The sequence below is a fragment of the Triturus cristatus genome, chromosome 12, assembly GCF_964204655.1.
Source record: "Triturus cristatus chromosome 12, aTriCri1.1, whole genome shotgun sequence".
NCBI classification, from domain to species: Eukaryota; Metazoa; Chordata; class Amphibia; order Caudata; family Salamandridae; genus Triturus; species Triturus cristatus.
The window spans coordinates 581,617,430-581,643,786 of record NC_140595.1 but is presented as its reverse complement, the minus strand read 5'-3'; the positions used below and the strand labels follow the sequence as shown (position 1 = coordinate 581,643,786).

Here is a 26,357-nt window from a genome sequence, read left to right as displayed (position 1 = left end):
TACTCAGCCAGATTGTCCACCTCATCCTCAATGGCGTAATGAAACTTGAGGGGGCCCCATCGCTAAGTACATGGAGGGAGCCCCCCTACTTCAGACTCAATCAGGATCTCTCAGGCCAGGGGCCCGCCGCCTATGCACAGTTCCGCAGGGGGCATCCTGGAACTCCCCCCCGCCCGCACCACTGGGGCTACAGTTCCGCCACTGCTCACTCCATAGCCCATTTCATGCTTGTTAGAGCTGTGAAGGAGTTCGATTTTCCAGTGTCTTCGGTGGACCAACAGTGTTTTTTGTGTCACTTCAAAGAACAACCCAGGGCGACTAAATTAATCCTTATTCTGGATCATGTCTGAAAGTTAGGTTTGAAATTCATGCAACCACTGGCCACGTTCAAGCAGTGGTACTGCGCCTCAAACAGAAACACAGGGCTTTTAACACAATACCAGCATGCTTATCAAGCCACTTTAAGTCAGATTGGAGGCGTATTCAAAACTTGGACTGCAAAATCAGTTTGCTGGCAGCGAATGCACTTGGTATTCTACAGTCAGATGTGGCATGATGTTTCACTTCTAATTCATCAGATCCATGAAGACAGATAAGAGGAGGCTGTCATGATCGATGCAGCAATGAACATCTCTAATACTGGTTTATGACCACTGTCAGGAGTGCTGCTGCTCAAGAGACAGAAGTGGCTCCAGACCACATCTTTACCTCCCAAGGTACAAGCAAAAATATTTGATGTGCCCTTCCTTTGGGCACACCTTTTTTAACTAGCATGTTAGTGATGCCTTTCAAAGTATTAAAACTGATCAGGATAATGTAATTTCATTTATATAGAGCTTACTACCCCATATGAGATGCCGAATCGCTTTTCGACAGTAGCATGCTACTCCGGAACCCAAAAAGGAGTAGCGGTGAAGTAGTATAGGGAAATATAAAATTAATTTGAGCGGTGGACATTTGAGTCAGTTATTTGCATTGTAAAAAGGACAGTGGAGGGATAGAAGAGGGAAGGGTTTGCATTTATATAGCGTTTGCTACCCCTGATGAGGTGTTGAAGTGCTTTTTAACAAGTAGCATGCCACTCCGGTACTCAAACAGAATAGTGGTGAATTAGTATAGGAAAATATGAAATTAATTTGAGCGATGGGACATGTGAGTCTGTTAGTTGGATTGGAAAGGATAGTGGAGGAATAAAAGAGGGAAGGATCTCGAAAGTGTTTATTTGGAGATCATAGCAGTAAGAGGAGATTTGGGATGTGTAAAGGAGAAGTGGAGGGGGAAAAGTCAGACAGAATGATTTAGAAAAGCTAGTTTAGGAAATCGGAATAGTAAAGGAGGTTTGAGATTATGCAAGGAGCGGTAGAGGAGGGAAGAGTCTAAAAGGATTATTTTGGGGATCATAGTAGTAGAATGGGGTTTGGAATCAGTCAGAGAGTGGAGGTAGAATATATATTGAGAGACGTATCGAGTGAGAAATTGGGTAGTGCATTAGCGAGAGTAGTATGATGAAGTTTGTGATGAGTCAGAGAGTGGAGGTTGAGGATACATTGAGAGAGGTATAGGGTGAGATATGGAGAAGTGCATTGGAGATTCTGAATTAGGAGTAAAGAAATAAATATAAAGAACAATGAGTACATGGAATGTATATATGTATAAGGAAGGTAATATATCTAGATTTAGGTTGTATTTAATAAACTCAAGACTTTCAATTGTTGCTGTACTTTAAGCTAATTTGTTTGTTTTTATAAATTACAATTGTTTTTTTTTTCAATAGTGAAGCAATAGTAGAACGTTATGATAAAAATGTACTTATTTATGCAGTAACCTATATACATGTTAAACATAGAATAATATGACCATAAGTAATATGTACATTTGATAAGCAGAACTAATGAATATCTATATATTTATAAACATAATTATTACACATGTTTATACAAAGCAATACACTTATGTAGGTACACATCTATAATCCAAATAAATGCTTATATACAGGAGGATAATAATAATAATACTGCCATTTATAGAGCGCGAACTGCTACCTTCGAAGAGGTGTTCCGGCGCTATAGCAACAGGTGGCGCGTAAGAAAGCGTGACGTAGAACAGGAGCCCAGGGAGATTAATCTTGATTAAAAAGCCATGTTTTAGCTGTTTTCCCAAATTGCGTTTCTGAGGTAATCTGGCGGAGGGCATTGGGCAAGGCATTCCATATCATGGATGCCCTGAGCATGAAAGATCTACCTCCCATCCGTGCTTTCCTGACTCGAGGGATACATAGCAGGTTCCGCACGTAGACCTAAGTAGACGGTCCTGCTTGTATGCCCCCAGCCTATGCTTCAGATAGCTGGGGCAAGTTCCATGGAATGCTCGAAAGGCTAGGGTGTTAATGCCTTGAATTTGATTCTATTTGGCGACCGGCAGCCAGTGCAGTTCCTTAAGATGCGGAGAGATATGTTGTCTGAATGGGACACGTTTGATCAATCTCGCAGCCGCATTCTGAACCATTTGCAATTTCTCTATCTGGTATGCTGGCAGGCCCAGATAAAGGCCATTTGCGTGGGCCAAACGAGACGTTACTATGGCATGGACCACGACCCGCCGGTAGTTGTCAGGCAAAAGATGTAAAACGTTTTGCAGGTTTCTCAGCCTGCTGAAGCATGCTCCTGTCACCTGCTGAATTTGGGCTGAAAAAGATAAATCCGTCTGCCATTTAACTCCCAGATTTTTTGCACACTCTGCAGGGGTGGGAGGACAGCCCATTTCCTCCGGCCACCAGAAATCTGTAACGGGTGGTGGATTTTTACCAAAAAACAACACCTCTGTTTTGTCTGCATTCAGCTTGAGTTTGTTGTTATTCATCCATTGAGCTATATCCTTTAGGAAGCTCTTAAAATTTTCAAAAGAGTCATTAGACTGGTCTTTAAAAGGAAATACCAACTGGGTATCGTCGGCGTAGGAGATTGCCTTCACCCTCCAGTCTGCAATCAGTGAGAACGGGGGGGCCAGATAAATGTTAAAAAGTAGAGGGCTCAAGGCCGACCCTTGCGGAATCCCACACCATAAGTGCTTGCGAGTGGACTGATGCGGTTGAAGCGCCACCCTCTGCGTGCGCTTATGGAGGAACAATTTGAGCCACTCCAGGACAGTACCCTGTATCCCAATGTCCGAGAGGCGCTGGACTAATATGAGATGGTCCACCGTATCAAAAGCGGCTGAAAGATCCAGGAGCACCAGCATAGCTGATGCCCCTGAATCCAGCGCCATCCTGACCGAATCTGCCACCTCTATCAGTGCTGTTTCAGTGCTGAAACCAGCACGGAAGCCAGATTGGGTGTCGTGCAGGATACCATGGCTCTCAATAAAATTAGATAGTTGTCTCTGCACCATCTTTTCAAGCATCGTAGCTGGTGCAGGCAGCAATGAAATCGTTCTGTAATTATTCAATTCACCTGCATCCACATTGGGTTTCTTCTTAAGGGGGAGGAGAGTGGCGGCTTCCATAAGTCAGGAAAGATGCCGGTAGTAAGTGAGGTGTTCCAAATTTCAGACAACACCTGGATAGAAGAGTTAGCCAGCTCTTTCCACAGTTTCGGAGGATAGGGGTCCTCCGGTGAGCCAGACTTACAACCCTGGAGCGCCACCAGTGCCTCCTTCTGTGAGATCTGAGTGAATTCTGAGAAGGAGGGCCTGGGTACTTTCCTTTTAGTAATGTCTGATTTGACCGTTTCAACTATAGCCGAAAAGGAATTATAGACCTTACGGATTTTGGTGTAAAAAAAATCCGATATTTTCTCACATAGTTCCACCGAAGGTTGTGCGTCACTCAGCAGCTCACGAGGTTTAAGGAAAGGATTTATCAGCTTAAAGACAGCCCTGCCAGGTTTATCGGCGTTCTCAATACATTTTGCTATATAATCTCTCCTCGCTTCCTTCATTGATTTATGCATTTCTTTAAGCGATTTTTTTATATATTGTTTTAACTGCGCTATCATAATCCACTCTCCACTGTCTCTCAAGATGCTTACATCGGCTTTTCATTGCCCTTAGCTGCTCTGAAAACCAGGGGGCAGAGGGTGATTTCCTAAAGGATTTCATAATTTTTTCTGGAGCAGTGTATTCTACTGCAGCCACAATCCAATTATGAAGGGACACGGAGTCTACATTAGGGTTCTTAGAAAGTGCAGTATATGCTGTGTATTTATGTTTGAGTATGGTGGTTATGTGATGAAGAGCCAACACTTGAGTAGTCTTCTGAAGATGAGATAGTTATCTGTAGATCTTATGTTTTGGGGGTAAAGAGTTCTATAGTTCAGCTGCTTGAACAGAGAAGGATATGCCCACCTATGGTCTTTTTCTTGTATGGTGGGATTTTGAGGCGAGATGCCAATGTAGAGCAGAGGTTCCTTTGCTGAATGTATTTGGTGTTTTTATTCCTGAAGAAGAGTGGCCTTGTTCCATGTATTGCTTTGTGGGTGAAACAAAGCAGCTTGAATGTGGATCTTCTGGCAACAGGTAACCAATGTGGGGCCTTCAAGGCAGGGGAGATGTGGGCTTGTGGCTTTACATGTAGGAGTAGGGTGGCAGCAGAGTTCCAAATCAGCTGTAGTCTTTTCATAGTTGTTAAAGATGATCCGTGGTAGAGGCTGTTGGCGTAATTGAGTTTAAACAGAACAAAAGAGATAGTAGCCTGGAACTTGAGTGGAAATCCCAGGTGGGGAATATGCATTGCAGAGTTTTTATAGTAATGATGCTTGATCTTGCTTGTTTGCCCACTTGGGCATTTATTGTAGTCCATGGTAATTCTGAGTTTACTTACTTACATAGATACTTTAGGCGGTGTTCCCAGATCATCAGGCAAGGCAGCGAGTGGGTTATAATGTTTCAAATCGCCACATGTGAGTATTTCCCTTTTGAAAGCACTCAATTCGAGATGGCTCAATGTCATCCACTGATCAACGGCTCTGAGGCAACTGAAAAGTTTTGAGTTTCCAATGTCTTTGGGGCTTTCCTGCTTAAGGAGTATTTGTGTCTCATCTCCATAGTTATATCATGTGAGGTCAAATTCATTGATCAGTGCAGGGAATGACTTTATGTTGATGTTGAAAAGCATGGGTGAGATGATAGAGCCTTGAGGGACCCCTGCTTTTGTGAAGTACGGTTTGGATGAGAATGGCATCCTTGCTAGGAGCCCTGCATTACAGACCCACTTCTTCCATGAAGCCCGATGATCCCAGCCTTTGAAAGGAGGTTACAACCAGTACAGCGGACAAGGTCAACAATACTTTCGAGACATTTTGGTTATGACCAAGGCTTCTTATCAGGCTGAGGCCAAGATCTTAAATATTTGCTACAAATTGGCAGTTAAGAAGAGATGCATCTTATTCTACTCCCAGGATACCACAAAATGAGCCTCACTTGTCAATGCTGTTCCCCAAACTAACCTCCATACAGGCTGTGGGGGGAGAATTTACTGTATTGCTACCACATTGGCACAGATTACCACCAATGGCTGGGTGCTCAAAATTATTCAGTCTCTGCACACACTGAGACTCCTGGAAAAATCTCCCAATCATACACCAAGGAAAGAACAACATATGCACCTTACTACTCCTCACAAGAGGGATAGAGAAGACAAAAATAAAAGATCTGATTTCAAATCCTGCTCGCATTGTGTACAAAAGTACATTTATACAGATGATCCACACGATCAGTCCGATTTTTTGCTCTATCCAACTCCCAGGCCTTCTCACTGTGACATATGCAAAGGTGCTGAAGTCTCAAAGACATTCCAGGTTTTTCTTGGTCTGGAGGAAAATGGGAGAATGGAGGGCTATCATGGACCTCTGAGAACTCAACAGGTTTTTGAAAAAGCAATCCTTTCAGGTGGTCTCCTTATAGGAAGACATTCTGTGATCAGGAAAGCAAGCTCTGCACTTCCCTGAAACAATAGGATGCCTCCTTCCATATCCCTAGATACACATACAAAAGGAAATACTTTGGATTCTGAATGACAGAGCAGCATTACCAGTTCAAAGCTCTCCCTTTCAGTCTAAAATGTGCTCCTCAAATATCCACCAAGTGCCTAGGCTCCCTGGCTGCCTTTCTATGCGACCAGGGTCACAACATGTATCTGTACTTGGACTACTGTCTTGTCGAGGCTTCTTCAGAATAGGAGGCTGACGCTTCCATGACCGCTTGCACCAATCTTTCAATCAGTTGGGACTAACACTAAATGTACAAGGTCCTCTAACAATCACACAACAAGACTCCAGCTCCTGGGAGCAATCCTAAACATGCTACTCAGCAGAGTGGGTTGTAAAACTACGAGAATGTGCGACGAACATCTATTGAACATAGCAGGTTCCAGACAGGTATTACTGACCTACTGGGGCATAATGTCTTCCTGCGTTGTGGTAGTGCCTATCTGCCGGCTTCGAATGAGGTCTATCCAGCAAAAGCTCGTTCAGCAATGGTGATTATGTTCAGTATCCAAATGCCTCAAACAAGTTCTGGACTGGTTTAAAATTCCCAAACAACCTCTGCGCAGGCCTTTCTATTTAACTTACTATAGACAGGATTATTTTGACAACGGATGTTTTGATAGTAGACTGGGAGGCACTCATGCAGGAACTTTCCAGAAGCGGTCTTTTGTCAGTCGAGGAATCACTCTACATAATTATCTGAGAACTACGAGCCATAAGACTGGATCTACAAGCATTCTTAGTGAGACAAGCAGGCCAAGTTGTCTTGGTCGGGACAGACAATACAACGTGGATGTACTAAATTGCCAAGCAGTGAGTCTCGCGGTTTTGTTCTTTGTTGAATTGTCTCAGATGTTGTGGAACTGGGCCATAGCGAACACAGTGGACATTTCTGGAGAACACCTACCCTGGCTCCAAAATGACCAAAAAGACTCTCAAAATTGCATGTTTTCTGATCTCTATGAGTGAGAGCTCCAACATGATCAACTGCAGCATGTTCTTGTAAAGTGCGATCATCTGCTTCTATAAACTTATTTTCCACCCTGCAGATCAAGAAAGGCCTGTATTACGCAATGAGTAATTGGTAGCAGGAGTCAAAGAGCAATGCCCTTTCAGTGACAAGGTCAAACGTCCTCATTTACACCTTTCTGCCATTTCCCCTCATTCCCAAAGTCCTGAGGAAGTCGTACTCCTACTGATTGTCCCAGTGTGGCTGTGCTTGTTCTGGCTTACCGACGTACTGTGACTGTCACAGTACCAACTAATTCTGTACAAGAGCCAATTCAAGCTCCCCTCCAGACACAATGGTCAGGCTGTCCACCACCACCTGAAATCACTCAGCCTGGCAGCTTTGTGTCGTGACCTCTGACAATTCGTTCATCTATACAGACTGCAGAGAAATACTAGCACAAGCAGAACACCTGCTACAATGACATCTTAAAATGCTAACTGAAGCGTTTTGGTGTGAGGTACAAGGATAAAGGACTTAATCCTATCTTGATGGAACCCCATCAAGTGCTAACATTTTTATTGCACTCAGCAGAAGAAGAACTCAAATACCCATCGTCAGATTTTATTTGGCCACAAAATTGAGATTTTAAAGGAGAGATGATACCTCAGCATTTTATTTTTGTTTTTTTCCAGAGTCATCAAGCAGTTCATGAGGGCCTTTTTCAGGCTTTCCCATCTGTAAGACACCCTCCGGTTGCAACATAGCTAATTTCAGTCCTAGGACAACTGATGCTGTCGCCCTTTGAGCTGATAAATAGGGCACATCTCAAGTTTCTCTCATGGGAACCTGCATTACTGCTAACTCTCACCTCAGCAAAGAGAGTAGAGGAACTGCCGGAGTTCACAATAAAAGAGCCATACATTCACTTTGTCATCTTACGTACCAACCCTATGTCTATGTCTATGTATTGATATTTGTAAGGCGCATATATCACCCGAAGGTCTCATAGCGCCAGCAGTTACTCAGATGTTAAAAATAAGACACGCCGGTTTAGAAAAGCCATGTTTTCAGGAGTTTGCGGAATTTCTGATGGCTGGGTTCCAGTCTAATGTGAAGTGGAAGAGCATTCCAGCTTTCGGGAGCGATTTTGGAAAAAGATCTATCTCCGTTTCTGACAGTTCGCACTGTGGGAACCGCTAGAAGGTGCAAGCTGGAGGATCTAAGTGTTCTGGCTGGACGATATTCTGTCAGTTTATTAGCTAGATAGGCTGGGCCATTGCCATTCAGAGATTTATGGACTAGACAGCACATTTTAAATGTAATTCGTTTTTTAATGGGGAGCCAATGAAGCGTCTTCAGGCAGGGGGTAGAAGAGGTGCGAGTGGGTAAATCTAGAGCCATTCTGGCTGCAGTGTTTTGGAGGACCTGGAGTTTGTTAAGGAGGTTCTCGTTTATAGAGGCGAAGAGAGCATTGCCGTAATCCTAGGTTCATGTCCATGGTCCCCTTGCACTTTGTTTTAAAAAGCCTGTCATTCTAAACACATTTTTTCCAAATCCATCTACGTCAGTAGAAAACTCCTCTGCTAATTGGATATATGTTGGTGCATCACATTTGTAGGGCCAAAATTAAAGACATACGCACCCATGACCAGCCATTTGTCTCATTTGCCCACCGAGACAGTGGCTGTTCACTATCCAAACAGTGGATCACATGCTAGCTATCACCCTACATCCCTTTTTGCCACAATAAAACTAAGTGTATGCTTCAAGGCAGTATGAGGGTACATTCCACAAGAAGTATGGCAACAACAGCAGCACTTTACACTGGAATACATCTCTTGGATATATATGCTGCACAACTGCATAATAAAAGCAGACATACTTTCAGCAAAAACTGCTGCATAGGATTTGATGCAGTAGCCGACTCTTCAGTGGGTCAAGCAGTTGTATGCAACCTGTTTCAGTACAGGTGAGCCTCCTTCCTGCTTTCTTTCTGTATGATATAATTCTTGCTGTTCTTCTGAAGCATATGAGTCTATGAAAGATTCAGTGTTGAAGAAGTAATTAGTTACTCTGTATCTCCAGCGTTTGTATCTTTCATAGATTTTCATACATTCACATTTCTCAATGACTGGCTGTTGAAGGGACACTCGTCTTAGTCGGTCTCAATCCACTTGACAGTTTCATTCCATCTTTGGCCTGTGCAGAGGATGCCCTCTGTAGGAGCCATCCTGGACAGGGTGACTATGAATACCTTTTCTGCTCCGCAACAAGTTCAAAACTTTCAGGCTATGATCTCGATGCTTCAGGATTATGTCTTGGCTCTGGCCTGGATGGTTCTGGGTCTTCCTTTCCTCCTGGCCTTGTGCATACTACTCATGCTCATTGGCAGATGTAGGCTCTGCAGTGGAACCTTCACCTTCAACTGGCTTAACACTGGGGGTGCCTCTAGAACAAGATCTCCTACCCAAAGAGGCAACCAGTGCTGGATGACGTATGCCAACCTGACATGCAGCAGGTCGATCTGCCTGCCCCATCCACAGCTCACAGTAGTGACAGACGCCTTGTCTCTTGGCTGGTCAGGTAACATGAACAAAGTAGAACTCAAAGCGGCTTGTTGTCTCAAGTGGGGCTGCATCACCATATCAACATTCTAGAGCTGCGCCACAATATTAAGTCTTTCAAAGCCTTTCTGCCTTCCATCAGGGGCAGGTTGGGTCAGGTTCTGGAGGTTAACATGACAGCCAAGTGGTACAGAACAAGCATGACATCCCATGCCCTCTTTCTGGAGGCTCTGACACTGTGGCAGGGTAGATGAACTCAGCAGATGTCATCTTGCCCATCACAAGTAGTGTCTTCTTCCATGCGTGGCTCAGGATGTCTTCGCTCAGTGTGCTGTGCCCTTAGTGGATCAATGTACTACCTTTGAGAATACTTAATGTGACGACTTTTCACCCCAGAGTTTCCTCCTCAATGCTTTCTAGGAGACATGTTTTTCTCTTGGGTGGCCATCAGACATTCTTTAGGTGTTTCCTCCTCTGCTGCTAATATGATGAGTTCTGAAAAAGGTGAGGCGAGACCTGCCTAGCTCATCTTGACTTGGCTCGGGGAGTCTGGTAGCCCACATGCTGGATCTGAGCATGTGGGCTACCATTTTTACATCCTGTTTGGGAGGACCTGCTCTCCCAACAGAATAGAGCAGCCCAACTGAAAATGCTCGAAGCGACCTTCCAAAGAATTGCGATAGGCCGAAGCCTGGCTTGAGGCAAACATGCTCCTGCACCTCCACAGTTTACACCTCCATGTGGGGAGATTGAGCAGAATCAACTAATATTTTTTGTCCTTCCATGAGAGGTAGTGGATGTGAGTTTGGCTGCTCACTGTCCTTCCACAAAATCCATCTACTATGGCTGCTGGTCTTAAATTTGATACTTTGTGAGAGGGCAAACATGTCGATTTTGTCTGATGTTCTTTTATTTGTTTTATCTCTGGTCCAGCAAAGCTTAACTGTGAACACTGTTTAAGGTTATCAAACCTTTCGGCTTTTCTTTTTCTTGTTTACATAGTCAGCCCGCTGTAGTCAAGTCACCCATTGTAATGCGTTTCTTAAAAGGCCTTTTGTTTATGTTTCCTACTGCTGCTTTTCCTGTGCAGCAGTGGGACTTTAATTTGCTCCTTACGTTTTTGAACTCTGTGCGCTGTTTGAGCCTATATACTGTTGCACCCTAAAACGTTTCACCCCATAGATATTTTTTAGGTCTTGCGTGGTGTTGCAGGGCAGAGCCCTGCTCCGCCTCCGCGAGAGATTTTGTAAGAGAGGACTTTCAGAAGAGGGCTTTAATCCCCGCCCCTCATTTCCTTTGGCTGACGTCACCGTTTATGCTAAACAATGGCCTGCCATTGGAAATGAGGGTTTTCTGTGGACGTCCTTTCTCCCCGAGCCGGACTGGCTCGCCTAGTTTGCGTCTGTCATGAAGGCATTTCTTATCAGCTTGTTTATTTAACAAGCTGATAAGAAATGTCTTCACGAGAGCTATGAAGGAGCATGCACCAGGCGTCCTGCAACCACGCTGGCTTCACGCCTGAAGCATGCGCCAGTCAGCTCTCTCATTAGTCTGTCGGTGTCTGGGGCGTTTAGAGCAGGCAGCATGCAAGGCGAGGGGCACCGTGCACATCACCACTTCCGAGCAGCCAGCCCAGCTGGCAACATAGAGAGCCCATTTCACACCACAGGAACCCGGAGACCCCCCTGCATGACTCACGCAGTGAAGGAGGCTGCCACTTGAGTGCAGTCATCTGTATTGCAATGTGCTTGTAGCCTTCTCTCTCTCTCTCTTACCACCAGGCCCCACCACAATAAAACCCGGGTTCCCTTTTTTGCAGTTTCATAGCGCGCACCTGACCGGAAGGTATTGGAGCGCTTTACTCGAGCACCAGTTACATAAAACATGGAGGCATTCGTTTTTATAGAGCACCCCGAGGGGTTCACGACGCCACTGTTCAGAGGCAATGGTGTCACAAGGGACGGGCTTCCATTACAGACACGAGCATGGCATCTGACAGACTCTGCCCCAGCCCATTCTGCCTTTTAAAGCCACTGCACTACCCTGTGATGTCTGCTCTAGCCTCCATCGCCTTTCGGAGGCAGTGGCTTAACACAATGAACACTGCCCCAGACCTGCCCTCCTTGCATAGGACATACTGTTGTCACTACCTGCCTTTCAGTGGCAACATTTAGCTAACTGGCGGGCTCTGAATCAGCCCTACCCACCTTTCAAAGACACCGCTGAATATGTAACTGATTCCGCCATGTTTATTAGAAAGGAAATTTCGCATTTTTTCAGGAAACGCACCTTCCTGCTGACGCGATCTGCTGGAAAGAGCAGGTGTGACTGCACTGTAGTAAGATGTGGATACCAGCAGGGCTTAAATGGCCCGGGTCCTGCATCTAATAACAATTGATAAAGCCAATAGTTCTGGCTTGTTGTACGTGTAGTGTTACTTCTTGTATTATATATGCAATGACAGAAGTAGCTAAACACCAGTCGGGTGCCACACTCTGCTAAGCACAGATTTTTAGCTTAAGTGTTTCTAAACCCTGCCCTTTCGAGAGAACCCTCAGATTTTTTTCATCCCACTTAAAGCCCTGGATACCAGTACTCATGCTATCAACCAAAGAAAGATGAAATGCTGATGATTGGGATGTTGCAGATCTGCATGTCAATCACAGGCCTCTCAGCAGGCACAATAATCTGCTGCTTTGCCTTATATGTTATAGGCCCTGTAACATATAGGTTATACAGATCTCTGCAGCATGTGCATTTACCCACTGGGCTATATCCCTATTTTCACTGGGATTAAAATCTGTGATGTGCATGTTCACTTAGATTGTGAGCACAGCTACGTCTGTCTCGGTGCTTCCTTTTCCAGTGGTAGAACAGTTACCCTCAGGCAAGGGGCTGTGTATCTACCCCATCTCCCCCATCCTGAAGTGATCTACAACTTTCCAGGTTCAGGGCTCTGTGCACCTCTTAACTTCCAACACAACTTCTCACTGAGCGCCGCCCCCATTGTGGGAACTCCATCCTCAGGGGTTCCTCCCCCACCACCCACCCGCCCCAACTCTCCCAAATGCCCCTCCTCTGCTGGGCACATACCTAGCACTCGCAGCCCCCTGCCCATGCAACCACTTGTAGGGGTGGCCAGTCCCAGTTCGGATGGCAGAGTCTCTGCTGAAGTCTGCACCCAGTGCTAAACCCCTGGTGTACTCTGGAGCACCCACCACTCTTTTGGGGGTTTCCATTCCGTTCTGTGGGATGCTACACTACTACCCCGTGGCGCTTTCTCCATCCCTCTCGTAGCAGTCCCATTCATTCTCCGTGGGAGTTCACCGCCCTTCCCGATTCCCTTCCCTCTCTGCGGGGGTCTGCGATGCCACTGTGTAGCAGGTCCCCATCCACTCTGTGGGGTCCCAGTCCTGGCACCCCTACTTCTCCAGCCCTGCTGCTGGCTTGACGCCGGCACCCACCATGTGCTTATCCATGAGGGGGTCCCCATGGAAGTCGCGCGCCTGAGTGCTCCCCGGATGCCGCCCCCAGTGAGGCGGAAGGCGCAGCTGCTCTTCGCCATCCTCTTTCTATGCCTCTGCCTCTACCTCTTGTATGCAGGCTCCTGCACCTCCCTGCACCCGGGGGTGCTGCTGCAAGGGCCCGAGGACTCGAAGGGCCGGGCAAGGCTGCTCGCCCGGCTTCTGCTGCTGCGACCTCCGCTGGAGGTACCTCAGGATCGGACCCCGTCTCTGGAGCCCCCTGACGAGCCAGACTACCCGAGCCCCGGGAACCTGGGCCCCTCTCCAGCCTCTACAACGGGGCAGGCAGCCCGAAGCTCCCCCAGGCCCTTGTAAAGTCGGGGCCTGGGGCCTAGAAATCAATAACCACGCCACACGTGTTCTCGAGTGGTGGCTAGGACACTGCTTGCCACGCCCAGCACTCCGGGCCATATATTTACCAAAGTCACGTGCCTCCCGTGTGGACGTCAGGCATGTCCACGGTGGGCACCCTCAGGGGGGAAACTACTTTCGCTATTGCCAGGGACCCCCGTGACAGTGGTAGGGTCCACTGGCAAACACTACATGCCTCCATTACCCACAAATGCAAAAACAGAACTAACATTGTGCATAGCGACAAACTTTTCTAGAGTCTCTAGCTCAGTCTCTGTAGATTTCCTGAACAAACAAAAGAACAGTCTTACTTGGTCTTGGTGCAGCTCACTTCCGCTTCGGGAGTTGACATCGGGCCACAAAGTCTCGGTACCTCTGGGATGGCTGCGGGCATGGGCGTAGGTGGTACCTGCTCTGGCTGCGCCCTTCTGGAGGAGTCGGAAACATGTCCTCCGAACAGTCTGTACCCACCACGTTGGGGCTGCTCTGTGTCCCTTGCGATTCCCGATCTCCTTGGGCCGGTGTGGTCGAGGCGCTCTCCGCATCTTCGACTCTGCGTGGAGTCTCTCCTGCCGCAGCTGTCTCTTCTTCCGTGGCCTCTCTGGGGCTCGGGGGTGCCGCTGGCCAGTAGTCTTCTTGCTCGGGTAACTCTTCCTCTCTTTCGCCTGGGACCCTCTTAAAGAACGACACATTTCTAGTGACCTCTTCTCCATTCCTGACCACCGTGATCAATGTTCCGCTGATCCTCGTGACTTCCAGGGGTCTAGCTCGAAGGGCAGGCGGAACTTTCCCCCTGGGTGGCGGTCTTTCACCAGCACTCGGTCACCCACTTGGATGGGGCTGTCGGCAGCTCTCCTTTTCCGGGATGCTTCGCGATTGTTTTTTGTCCTTTGTTCCATGGACCGGTTAGGCGGGGTCTATGCTGACGCCCACCTGGGATGGTGTGGAATAGTGTCGGTGACCGTTCTGCCGAAACAGAGGCGGCTTGGAGAAACCCCCGTGGTGCAGTGGGGCATCACCCTGTACTCCCATAGAAATTGATAGAGGGTTAACTCTATGCCCTGGCCGTCCGTCAGTGCGATCTGAATTGTCTTGTTTAGAGTTCTCATTAGTCTCTCGACTTCCCCGTTAGCTTGAGGCCACCTCGGGGTTATGCGTCGGTGCTTAATGCTGTGGGACTGCAAATACTCTGCCAGCTCGGTGCCATTGAACGGGGGACCATTGTCCGTGCGCAGCTCCCCAATGAGGCCGTGTGTGGCAAGTATCTTTTCCAGCTTGGGAACTACCTCAGATGCGGCTGTCGAGGACAGGAGCTCCACTTCGGGGTATCGCGAGAAATCGTCCACCACCACCAGCATGTACTTTGCCCCGGGGAGGCTGCCAAAGTCTGCGCTGGCTCGCACCCATGGAGCCGTTGGTCCTTCCTCGGTGATTATTGGCGCTGGAGGGTTGGGTAGGCTGGTCGCTAGACACACAGGACATCGCTGGACGATTGTCTCCACCATCTTGTCGAGGCCGGGGAACCAGAGCTTGCTCCGAAGGCGGTTCTTCGACTTCACAATGCCTTGGTGCGCGCCATGCGCCAGGAGGGTTGCCTGTTGGGTGAGGCAGTGAGGTAGCACCAGATGGGACCCTCTCAGGAGGCATCCTTCCGGAGATACGGACAGTTCGTTCCGGACTTGATGGAGGGCCTTAAGTGTCGCTTGGGCATCCGGTGTGTGGAACGACGATGGGCCTTGGAGTGCTTTCCAGTTCCCTGATGTGACGGCTTGGATGGCGATCTGTAGGCAGTCATCATCTTTGGTGGCTCGCGCCACTTCCTCCAAAGAGATCGGTAGCGGCCGTGACCTTTCCACGATCATCCTGACGTATTCCTCCGTGGCCGCGGCTTCTGCAGCTTCCGAGTCCATGGCAGGGCGTGCGTGCCTCGACAGAAAATCAGCAGGGTTCCGGGTGCCCGGCCGATACTCCACCGTGAGTTGGAATTCCTGGATTGGAGCACCCATTTTTCGATGCGAGGAGTGGGGCGTGTGGAGGAACCTTGGAACAGCGGGACTAGAGGTTTATGGTCTGTGATGACCACAAAGGGGTGCCCATACAGGTAAATGTGGAAATGCCGGCACCCCCATAGGATGGCGATGGCCTCTCGTTCGATCTGCGAGTACCGCTGCTCCTTCGGTGTGAGGGTTCTGCTCGCATATGCAATGGGGGCCCATTCTCCGCATGCTTGTTGTTGGGTTTACACGGCCCCCAGGCCTGTTGGGCTGGCGTCCACCACGAGTTGCGATTCGTTGCGGGGATCGAAATAGGCCAGGGTGGTGTTGGCCGATAGTGCCGCTTTGGTCCTCTGGAATGCCTCTTGCTGTGCAGGGCCCCACTCCCAGGCGGCAGCCGCCTTTGTGAGGTCCCGAAGGGGGCCGGTGAGGTCAGATAGGTCCTTGATGAACCTCCGACAGTAGGTGACCATCCCGAGGAAGCTGCGGACTGCTGTCACCGACGTGGGGGCTGGAGCCGCGTGGATATCCTTGACCTTTTCTGGGTCCGGCCCAATTCCTTGGTCTGAGAACCGGCAGCCGAAAAAACTGATGTCCTTGCGTAGGAAGTCGCATTTTTATCGGTGGAGGGTCAGCCCCTGCTCTTGAATCCGGGTGAATACTGCCTGGAGGCGTTGGATGTGCTTGTCCAAGGTCGGTGCGTGGACCAAAATGTCATCACTGGCATTCAGAACTCCCTCGAGCCCTTTTAGTACGTTCTGGATGATATTTTGAAACACCTCCGCTGCACTCGATATTCCAAAATTGAGCCGGGTGTAGCGCCAGAGGCCCGCATGCGTGGAGAAGGTGGTAATCGGGCGCGAATCAGGGTGCAGGGGAATCTGGTGGTATCCAGACCTTAGGTCCATCTTGGAGAACCACTTTGAGCCAGACAGCTCTCCGACTATTTCGTCTATGGTTGGCGTCAGGTGGCGTTCGCGCTTGATAGCGAAGTTGGGGATGCACATGTCCATGCAGATTCGCACTGCGTTCGGCTGTTTCAGCTTCTTGGCCACCACGATGGGTGACACCCACGGGGTGGGCCCGCTTACCCTCTCAATGATTCCAGCTCGCTCGAGTACCCTCATCTCTGCTTCAACCTTGGGTCGTAGGTGGAACGCAATGCGTCGGTGACGGAGGGCTACCGGGGCGACCGACTTGTCTATGTGGAGGTGGATGGCGGGTCCCTTCAAACAGCCTATCCCTTCAAATAGAGATGTGTGTTTTTGAACCAGATGGTCGAGGTTGCGGGCTTGGACTGTGAGCGCGAAATGGATCAGCCCGAGGTCTTGGGCTGTTCGGCAACCAAGCAAGAATCCCGATCCCGCTTGCGACACATAGATCTTGGTTTGCAAGCGAGTGGTGTCGTGGGACAGGTCCGTTCGGAACATCCCGCACAGGCGGAGTGGGCGACTGGTGCCGTAGGCGTATACTTGTACCCTCGTGGGATGGAGTGCCGGGGCATTTTCTAGCGTCCGGTATACGCTGGCAGCCATCAGGTTGATTGATGCGCCTGTGTCGATCAGGGCCGCCACTGCTTGGTCCCGTACGTTAACCGTGCACATGGGTTCTGCGGATGGCGTAGCCGCCAGTGTGTGGAGAACTCTCACGACATGGACAGAGGCCACGTCTGCTTCATCGTCATCCATGTCGCTGCTGGTGGATGTGCTAGGTAGCGGCTCTACCTGTCTTACCCTCCTGGGTGGGCCACTCTGTTTATTCCTGGGTGCCGACAGACATACGCTCGCGAAATGGTTAGCCTTTCCACACGCGCTGCATACTTTGCCTTGTGCCGGGCACGCTCCTCTGGGGGGGGGGCTTGCGCCGGTCTTGGGTTTCTCCGCCAAGGCTGTTTCGTGTGGTTCTCGCCGGCGTCGGACTTGAGGGCGCACACTGGCTCTGTCTTGATTGCGACCATCGGCTTTGGCTCCATGTGCGCGGCTCGTGCTTTAGACAACTCCTTTGACCGCCCGAGTACGAGGATGTCGCGCATGGGCATGTTGTCCGCCTCCAACACCCTCTTGCGCAACTTTGACGACGCACAGCCTTGGAGGAATTGGGCGCGGATTTCGGCGTCCACATCGGGGAGGGTGCACGTGCTGGCGTCCACTGACTCCTCCGGGAGTTGGCGGGCTTGGCGCAGTAGGAATCTCTCATAGATGGCGCTAGCGAAAGGTTCAAAGTATGCCGTGATGGCGTCGCGCAGCGCGGCATATGTCCTGGGCGGGCCAGCCTCGGTTACGTCCTTCCATATGTCGTGAATGGCTTCTCCTCCTAAGTGTAGAAGCATGGCACGCCGCCGCTCGGCCGCGATCTCTGCCGCCACAAAGTAGTTCTCGAGCCGTTCCACCCACTTCTTCCACGTGCCGCCTGTGACAGGGGGGTGCCGGTGACCACAAACGGCTCTAAAGGGGGTACGTTGGCCATGGCCGCTGGGGATGGGCGCAGCAGCGGGGGCTGGCTCACCTTCACCCTTCCGGGGGCGGTGCACTAGTCCTCCAGGCGTCGTGCGCTGGTCTTGAGGGGCCCCACGGTGTCCAGAGGCGTCCAGGGGAGCAGGAAGGGCGACCCAGGGCCTCAGAATGGCTAAATTCGCATCTCACGCGAGATACGTGAGAAACGGCAAGTCCGGGCCACGTATTGCACGCAAGATGCGTGAGAAACGGCAGGTGGATCGCGTTGTTCCGCGGTTGCAGGCTCCGCAGGCTCAGAAGCTTCCCGGGCAGGCAGGAGGCGGTCGCTGGGGGCCGAGGATGCAGCGGTGGGCCTGTCCAGGCAAGGGATGCACACAGCACGGCTGGGCACAAGGTATGCAGCCTGGAGACAGCTGGGGCCACACCGGGGCAGTGCGACGGCCACACGAGGAGGGGAAGCAGATCCGCTTCTTGGGCAAGAGCGAGGGGCAGTAAAGCACGCGATGGGGTGGCTAGACCACCTCGTCGCCAGTGTAAAGTCGGGGCCTGGGGCCTGGGGCCTAGAAATCAATAACCACGCCACACGTGTTCTCGAGTGGTGGCTAGAACACTGCTTGTCACGCCCAGCACTCCGGGCCATTTATTTACCAAAGTCACATGCCTCCCGTGTGGACGTCAGGCACGTCCACGGTGGGCGCGCTCAGGGGGAAAACTACTTTCGCTATTGCCAGGGACCCCCGTGACAGTGGTAGGGTCAACTGGCAAACACTACAGCCCTCATCATCGGGGTGAAGAAGGGGGGAACCCGCGCACTACTTGAGTTCCTGCGAGTGCACCCCGACATCCGAGACGTGGGGGCCGAGCCCCACTTCTTTGACAGGAACTACGACAAAGGCTTCAGCTGGTACAGGTGAGTTCTGGTCCAGGCAACGAATGGGTGAATGGTTATTTGAATGACTGTTCAAAATTAGAGTGCGCTTGCCACAAATCTTACCGTCCGTAAACGCTACAATCGTTGTCTGCTGGGAGTGACTTATTACTTTTCCATGAACCAAAAGCAAATATGAATAAATATTGGCTCTCCCCACGTAGCCACACACCTCTAGGTTCTTAAATCCATGGACTTCAATGGATACCTTAATAACGAATTAGTGAATGAATACTCACCTTTCTAGAGCAGTCCTCTGGGGCATTTGCATCGTAGGCACTACACTTTAAGGGCTTCAGCTGGTATTGATGTGCTAGGGAGAAATGTACAGGATGCCCTCTGTTTTATAGGGCTACCGGAAAACATCATGCCAGAATTGTGAAATTCATGGTACCAAACCTTCACTGTGCAGATTGCTGCATCATGGGAGAATAACAATAATATTTCTGTTGCACTTGTGCAAGTAACTGTTTGGTAAGCCCCCTAAGCCGTGAAATACAAACCAGAGTCCAGCATACATTTTGTTTATTTAATCACTAATCCTTTTATTTTCTTTGAAATAGGCTGCATCTATATGCGTTTTTCTGATCTGCTTTATGTAATAAGTTTGTTGCAGCATATTGTGGACAGGACTTGTGCCCTGATTTGTTTACCGCCCGTGTTGTAGCACCGACCCCGGTTGATGTGGCTTTCAGCGCAGATGTCCGAAGCGCTTCTTTCAGCTGCGACGCCATGTCAGAGGGGCGCTTTAGCTGAGTGTGCTGATGAATTTCCATTTCATTCATTGAAATCTTAAACAACGCCGCTGTTGTCTTCCTCCATATTTGTTAATTATAAAATTAGTTTTAATATTAACAAGCATTAAAAATGCAATAGGTCTTGCCTTTCATTAAGTTAAAGCCATTTGCTTTGCTATACAATACCATTAGCAAAGCAAATGGCTTTAACTTAATAAAAGGCGAGACCTATTGCATTTTCAATGCTTGTTCTCATTGCCATCACTTCTGCTGGTTATGTTAATGAATTGCAGGTATTATCTGTTCAGCCTCATTTACTACCCTTTACCCTGATACGTTGGTGCTTCGGACTCAAGTATCCTTTCTTCTGTGAGGCAGTCCATTCCCCTAGTTTCGGCATTGCTATGATAAAGAGTACTAGGTGGGCGATCAACTCGCTGTCAGATTTAACAGAGCTGAGAAAGTAATCGCTGTCCAGAAACCGACCTTCTTGAGGTAAATTGTCCTTTGCATTAAGCTGTGCTATGCTATGGCCAAAAAGGAGCCTTCTTAGGGCATTTGAATTAATTCCACCAGGACAAAAGCTGTAACTAGAGCCCTTACTAGAAGCGTTCCTCTGTATATGTGCCAAGCTGCTGCATTGGCGTCTGTCCATACATTCACCAGGGTCTGCTTTATTGACACTCAGGTCCGCAGGGCGGTTCATTTGGCCAGCTTTATGCAGCAGAAGTTCCTGGTGTAAATTTGAGTCCCCAGACTCACGACCTTTGGGTGGGGATGTGGGGGTACAATTTCGGTATCAATTTAAAAAGTGAGGAATCTTTGTTTAGAAGTATCCATCAGAGGAACAAGTTACTTACCTTCAGTAACTCTCTTTCTGATGGGTACTCCAGCTGCAGATTTATCGATGTCCACTTAACTCCCCATTCTGAGGAGTTGACTTATGGGTTATATGATCCCTAGTTAGACTGTGCACGTTGTCAACATCCTAGTTTGTCAGCTGCTCTGCGTTGGGGGTTGTTTAGGGCGTGGAAATTACCTCATGTTAGAGTTCATAGGTGGCACCTATATAGGTCTCCAAGGAGGGACGGAGTTGCCATGGAGTCCGATGGAGTCGCCTAACAGCGCCTGGGAGAATAAAAACTTAATGAATCTCCTGCTAGCTAGATTATCCAACAGAAAGAGCATTAGCGAAGATAAAAGCCTGATAAAAAAACCTCTTACCAAAGTAGGTTCTTGTAAAGTGTTCTGCATTGTCACACAAATGCAGAGAGTTATATATTGTTCCCAATTTCAGTGATGGTTCCGGTGATGGAGAACAAGGATGATGTTTGTTTCATTTGTTGTTTGTTTTTGCAATCAGGTTGATGTTTTATTTAGAGTACATCATTCTTAGGACAGCTTAGAGGGTGTTTTACAGTAGCCCAGTTGTGCTTTTTTGGATTATCTAAATAGGCGTTTGTTCCAGTACTGCTATTTGGGATCATAATGAAGCCCTATCAAAACAAATCAGTCTGCCTATTTTAATTTATGCATTGGCGTTTCAATTCTGGAGTGCAAATTTAGCAGTATGCATTATATCTGATTGCAAGTAAGCATATGAGATTTTCTAATAGTTATGAACCAGTTTGTTTTCCACAAAGGCCTGACTAAAGATTTTGACCTCATCAGGTTTCTCAATTTCACTTTGGTGGTCAGTTTCCTCACTCATCTGTAGATAATGGGTGAATGACTGCCAACGCACACCTTTTGGTCAATCTGTTGATAATAAATCATGCAGTTGTGTCATCAGCTGGCTAAGAGACTGGTCCTGTGCTGTCCATTAGCCAGAATTAACCAGAGAGTAGGCTACAAATGTGACATGTCCAAATTCAGGGTGTACTCAAATAAATGTTCTTCTTTTTATTTCCTTGTTTTCCTTTATCCTTGTCATAAACGTAGTTACATTGTACATAAGTTCACAATAGATAGATTGATGTAGATGACATCGCCAAATGTAGCCAGTAGCTGACACGTGTTTCGTCTCAGGGAGATTCACCCGACTACTTCCTCAGGGCAAGCACAAAATCTCTAGGAGCAAATTCACCACATTACACAGATGTTAGAACCCATGATGACGGCGGAAGTACTCTCCTCTTCCTGAATTTATCTCCTATACACTCAACTGGACCACATTACAAGTCCGAGATATTTATTAATGGAAATCGTCAGAATGCTGAAGGATACGTACTGTCTATATGCTTTTTAGACCCATACTATATGGGACCACACACAGGGTCTACCTGGAATGTGGTGAATTTGCTCCTAGAGATTTTGCGCTTGCCCTGAGGAAGTCGTTGGGTGAATCTCCCCGAGACGAAACACGTGTCGGCTACTGGCTACATTTGGCGTTGTCATCTACATCAACCTATCTATTGTGAATTTATGTACAATGTAACTACATTTATGACAAGGATAAAGGAAAACAAGGGAAAAAAAAGAAGAACATTTATTTGAGTACTCCCTGAATTTGGACAATTTATTGGGCTGATTTGATATGGTTCAATTGTGAATGTTAAACTGTTTCTTGCTCGGGAGCGATACTCTGTTTACTGTATATCCGCTGTGTTCCCTTGGCCACAGAGGTCGTTTGGGACGTGGGTGGCCGTTTCCATTTCGTTCCCTATAGCAATTTTGAGAGACTTTTGGTCTTACTGTTACTCATATATTGGTTTTGCGCAAGGTGTAACCTAGCCACGCTTCTAAGTACATTACAAATGTGACATGCAGCACTCTTATACATCAGAACAAAACGTTTACCAACAACATTGTGTTCATTATAATGCACTTACAGATGCACACATGGATCAGTCTTCAGAAATATTTTGGTAGACCTTTTCAGCTCTCACACAATTGCTAAATTGAAGAACACCTGTTGATCACAAATAATGCGTGTCCTCTGTTAATCTTTCATGTATTCACACACAAGCCACGAAATTGTTCATGAATCACGTACAAGCCACATCCACACTCTACACGGACAAAAAGGTGATAAGCTATTTTGAAAGCGAGATGGCTGCACCATGAATTTCTTTAAGGTGCATTTAGACCCTCCTTCCGCAGGGCACCAAGCAATTAAAAAGTGAGTATGTGAAACATACCACACTGAAGAACCAGTAACAGTGAAGTAACTTTATCCGTTTAATGACGCATGGTTACTTAAGTGGACGTTCACCACTATGTTATCATCATCTTATAATTAGAACAAGGGTCACTTTGCTTTATATAGGCTCTTTTGTGAGTAAATTTGCATTTATTGGCGTCTTTGCCACTCTGTAAGTCATACCAGTACATGTTTACAAAAGAGTGATGGATGAAATGCTTCAATTAATTTCAGCCACTGGTAATCACTCAGGCTGCATCCCAATCCATTGTTATTTTCCAGGCCAGGTCCTCCCTGAATGGGAACGCAGGCAGCCCAGGAACAGTTGCACCTTAGTTATGGGCTCATCAGCCAGGTACAGCTTAGTTCCATTGACAGTGTGCACGGGATCAATATCTGGTCATACCCGTCCCACTTAGAGCGACAGTATAAGTATACAAAACAGTGAATATAGAAAAAGGGTTGCTCTGCCTCTTATATGCTCTTTTGTGAGTAAATATGCATATATTGGTGTCTTTGCCGCTCTTTAAGTCATACCAATACATTTAGGCATGCTAAGCATATCTACGAGACCCATGTTTCATTAGGTAGACCGATCTTGGGGTGCTTTACTAGTCTAAAATATCTCTAGGTATTAGTAGGTTGTATCAATATATATGAATGTACTGTGAACCATAGTTGTGCGCTAGTGTGTATAACTAGGCAAGGTTTACGGTTTTGTGTTTTCTTTTCTAGGACTTTGAGCTGTATAAGTCTTCAGAAGTTGTTTGTGGGCCATAATCGTCTACAGAGCCTGCCCAGCCTTGAGGATCATGTTCCATTGGAGACACTGGATGTTCAGCACAACCTATTAACAAGGCTTCCAGCTACCATCTTTACTAAAGCATTAAAGTAAGTCAAGGAAGACCTGCTCAAAGAGGTATTCTACAATAAAGATTTGATCAATAAGACTTTATTCATTGTTCTCCTTTGAAAGCCAGCTCCGTATTATACTTTAGTAGTAAACTTTGGTTTCCCCTACGGGCCCCTTCCCTGTACTTGAAATTCTTTTCATTGTACTCTTTGATAACTTATTCCGTTTTCCCTTCAGATTCCTTTTCGTGTCCCTTCCATTATCATCCCACAAATATTCTCTGGAAAACCTCTTTCCTTGTAGTTCTCCTCAAAGACCATGACTCTGAGTATTTCGAAATAGGGGTTGATACTTATCTCACCCATTAAGTAGAGTTACTCAAGGGTGAGGTATTTACTGGGTGTGGTAAGTCCTATTCAGAGTTTTGACCCTGGAAATTATGCATAACATGTGGAATCTGTATCACCAAACCGCGAATTATTTTTACCTTTTTACTAGGCCTATTCCCCTAATACGTTTGACCAAGTTGTACCTGGTGAAATATGTCAGAGGAATTCCATTGTCTGAGTGCAATAAATATTTCAGAACTTGAAATCCCAAATTCTAATTCCTACACAAGAAACTATTTGCGCTGGGATCGGAAATTATCCCTCTAATCATAATCAAGACCTTAGGGTTCTCTCTTCTGAAACCCTTTCCCTCCAGGAGTGCTCCATTTTCATCTGATAATCAATTTCCTGCTCTTCTTCGAGGTTTCCTTCCTGTTCCCCCACTGTAAGTCCTTTCTTTCTGTTACTTCTGAGAATTATTTCTCTTTTTCCCTCTAGGATTCCTTCCCTTGTTCCCTGTGCCTCTCTGAGACTTCCTCCTCTGCTGAAGTCTTTTCTCTGATCCCCTCTGGGAGTCTTTTTCTTGTTCTTTTCAGGGAGTTCTTCTCCTGTTACCCTGAGGCACCTTTTACAGTTAAGAATCTTTTCCTTGTTCTTCTTTGTCTGTATTTGTCTGTTCTTCTTCTGGATTCTTTTCCTGGGCTCCTTCCTGGCTGTTTTCTGTTAGGATTAATTTACCTGTTCCCATTTAGGAGTTCTTCCTCTGCTGTCTCCTCGTTGTCATTTTGAAGATGCTCATTGGGAATTCTTTACCTGTCCCTCTCTGGCAATTATCTACCTGTTCCTCTCTGAGTGTCATCTCCCTGTTCCTCTTCTAGGTTCCTTTGAGATGTAAATCCTTACCCTGCTATGAGGTACATTCTCCATACCCCTCAGGGAGTTCCTACTCTGTTCCGCTCAGTCATTTACATTTTATATTTTGAGCGTCATTTACCTCTTCCTGTGTAGGAGTCCTTGTTCTACTGTAGGCACCCCGTTGTTGTTCGCCATGGTGTATAGGTGTGTCCTGTATGAAGTGGCTTTCCCTATTCTTCTTTGGGAATGCCCACCTGGGTTTTTCTGGAAGCTCTTTCCCTGTTCCTCTCTCTGAGTCCTTAACTGATCTCTGCAGAGAATTGTCTTTCAGTTTCTATATATGTATCCTTTTCCTTTTCTCCTATGGGAAATCCTTTTTTTGGTTCCTCTTTCAGAGTCCTTAACCTGTTACTCACAGGTAGTTCTTCACCCCTGGTAATTCCCTACCGGAAATACATTCCAGGTTCTTCTTAGGGAGTCCCTTCCTTTTTCTTCTTTCTGATTTCTTAAACTGTGGACATTAGACATTCCTTTGCCTATTCTCCACTGGCATCTATTCACTATTCCCTTTGAGAATACTTTCCCCTTTACTCTCTGGGAATCCTTACAATGTTCACTCCTGGGAGTCATTTCCAAGGTCTCCTACAAGGGCCATTTTCATGTTACTCTTTAGGAGTGGTTTACCTCTTCCCTGCTTGGGAATTCTTTCCTTGATCTCCTGAAGACATCCTTTCCCTGATCTCCCCCAGGCATTGTTTCCCTATTCTCCTTTGATACACTTTCACAGGCATTGTGTATGAGTTCTTCCCCTGTACTCCTGAGTCAGTTATTTCCTTGTTCTCCTCTGATCATTCTTTCCCTGTTCCCTTTATGAATACTTTCAGTTTTCTTCTCTAGGACATCTGGGAGGCCTTGCTCTGTTGACATCTGGGAGTCTTTAACCCGTTCAGCATATTTTTGTGTTTACCCTTTAGTGTCACTTACCACTTCCCCTCTTTAGTCCTTATTCTCATCTGGCTGCCCTTTCACTGTTTATCTGAGTTTTTTCCAAACAGAAATGTTTTTTCCATTGTCTTTTGGAGAGTTCCTTCTCTGTTCTCCTGTGGGCAACCTTTCCTTGTTTCCTTCTGGCAATTCTTTTCCTGTTGCGTATATCTCTGTGAGTCACTTTCCTATCCTTGAAGGAGTATCGCTCTGTGGGTTTCTTGAGCATGTCATCTGTACACAAACTGTTTTGTTCTATTTCATCCTTGCCATCTGCTTCTCCTGCTAAAGGCAGTAACTGTATGGACTGTTGGCCAGTCTGATTCCCAGCAGATGGCAATATGCTTTTAGGGGAAGGGACTGGGTGTCACAACCACTTATTACCCTTAATCTCAATATAATAGAGAACAAAGTAGGAGGCACTGAATGGGGCACAAATACATGACATTTGTGAAGTTGAAGGGAGGGGAACCCAGCAAGCCACAGTTCCCAGCAGAATCAGTATTGCATGAAAGGTCCCATCACTGAAAAAAGGCATGCAGAATCATGAGAGGAAAATAAAATGAAGTTAATCCATTCCAACAATTAAACAAAACAAGAACAAAAGATACTCAATACCTAAGAGAAGTGCTCTGAATTTGAGTAGAGTTTGTATAGGGGATGAGGCTATGAGGCTTTAATGATCCACATGTGTGTTTCTTTATTAAAAT

General features: G+C 47.3%; 1 protein-coding gene across 1 annotated transcript in view; it reads left to right on the top strand.

The window, feature by feature from the left end:
• PHLPP2 (PH domain and leucine rich repeat protein phosphatase 2) overlaps positions 1-26,357 on the top strand; it is a 717,402-nt gene that overhangs the window by 536,085 nt on the left and 154,960 nt on the right. The window contains exon 12 of the mRNA XM_085638614.1: positions 23,362-23,517. Within this exon, the coding sequence (XP_085494740.1) occupies positions 23,362-23,517 (156 nt within the window). The remainder of the gene's footprint in view (positions 1-23,361; positions 23,518-26,357) is intronic.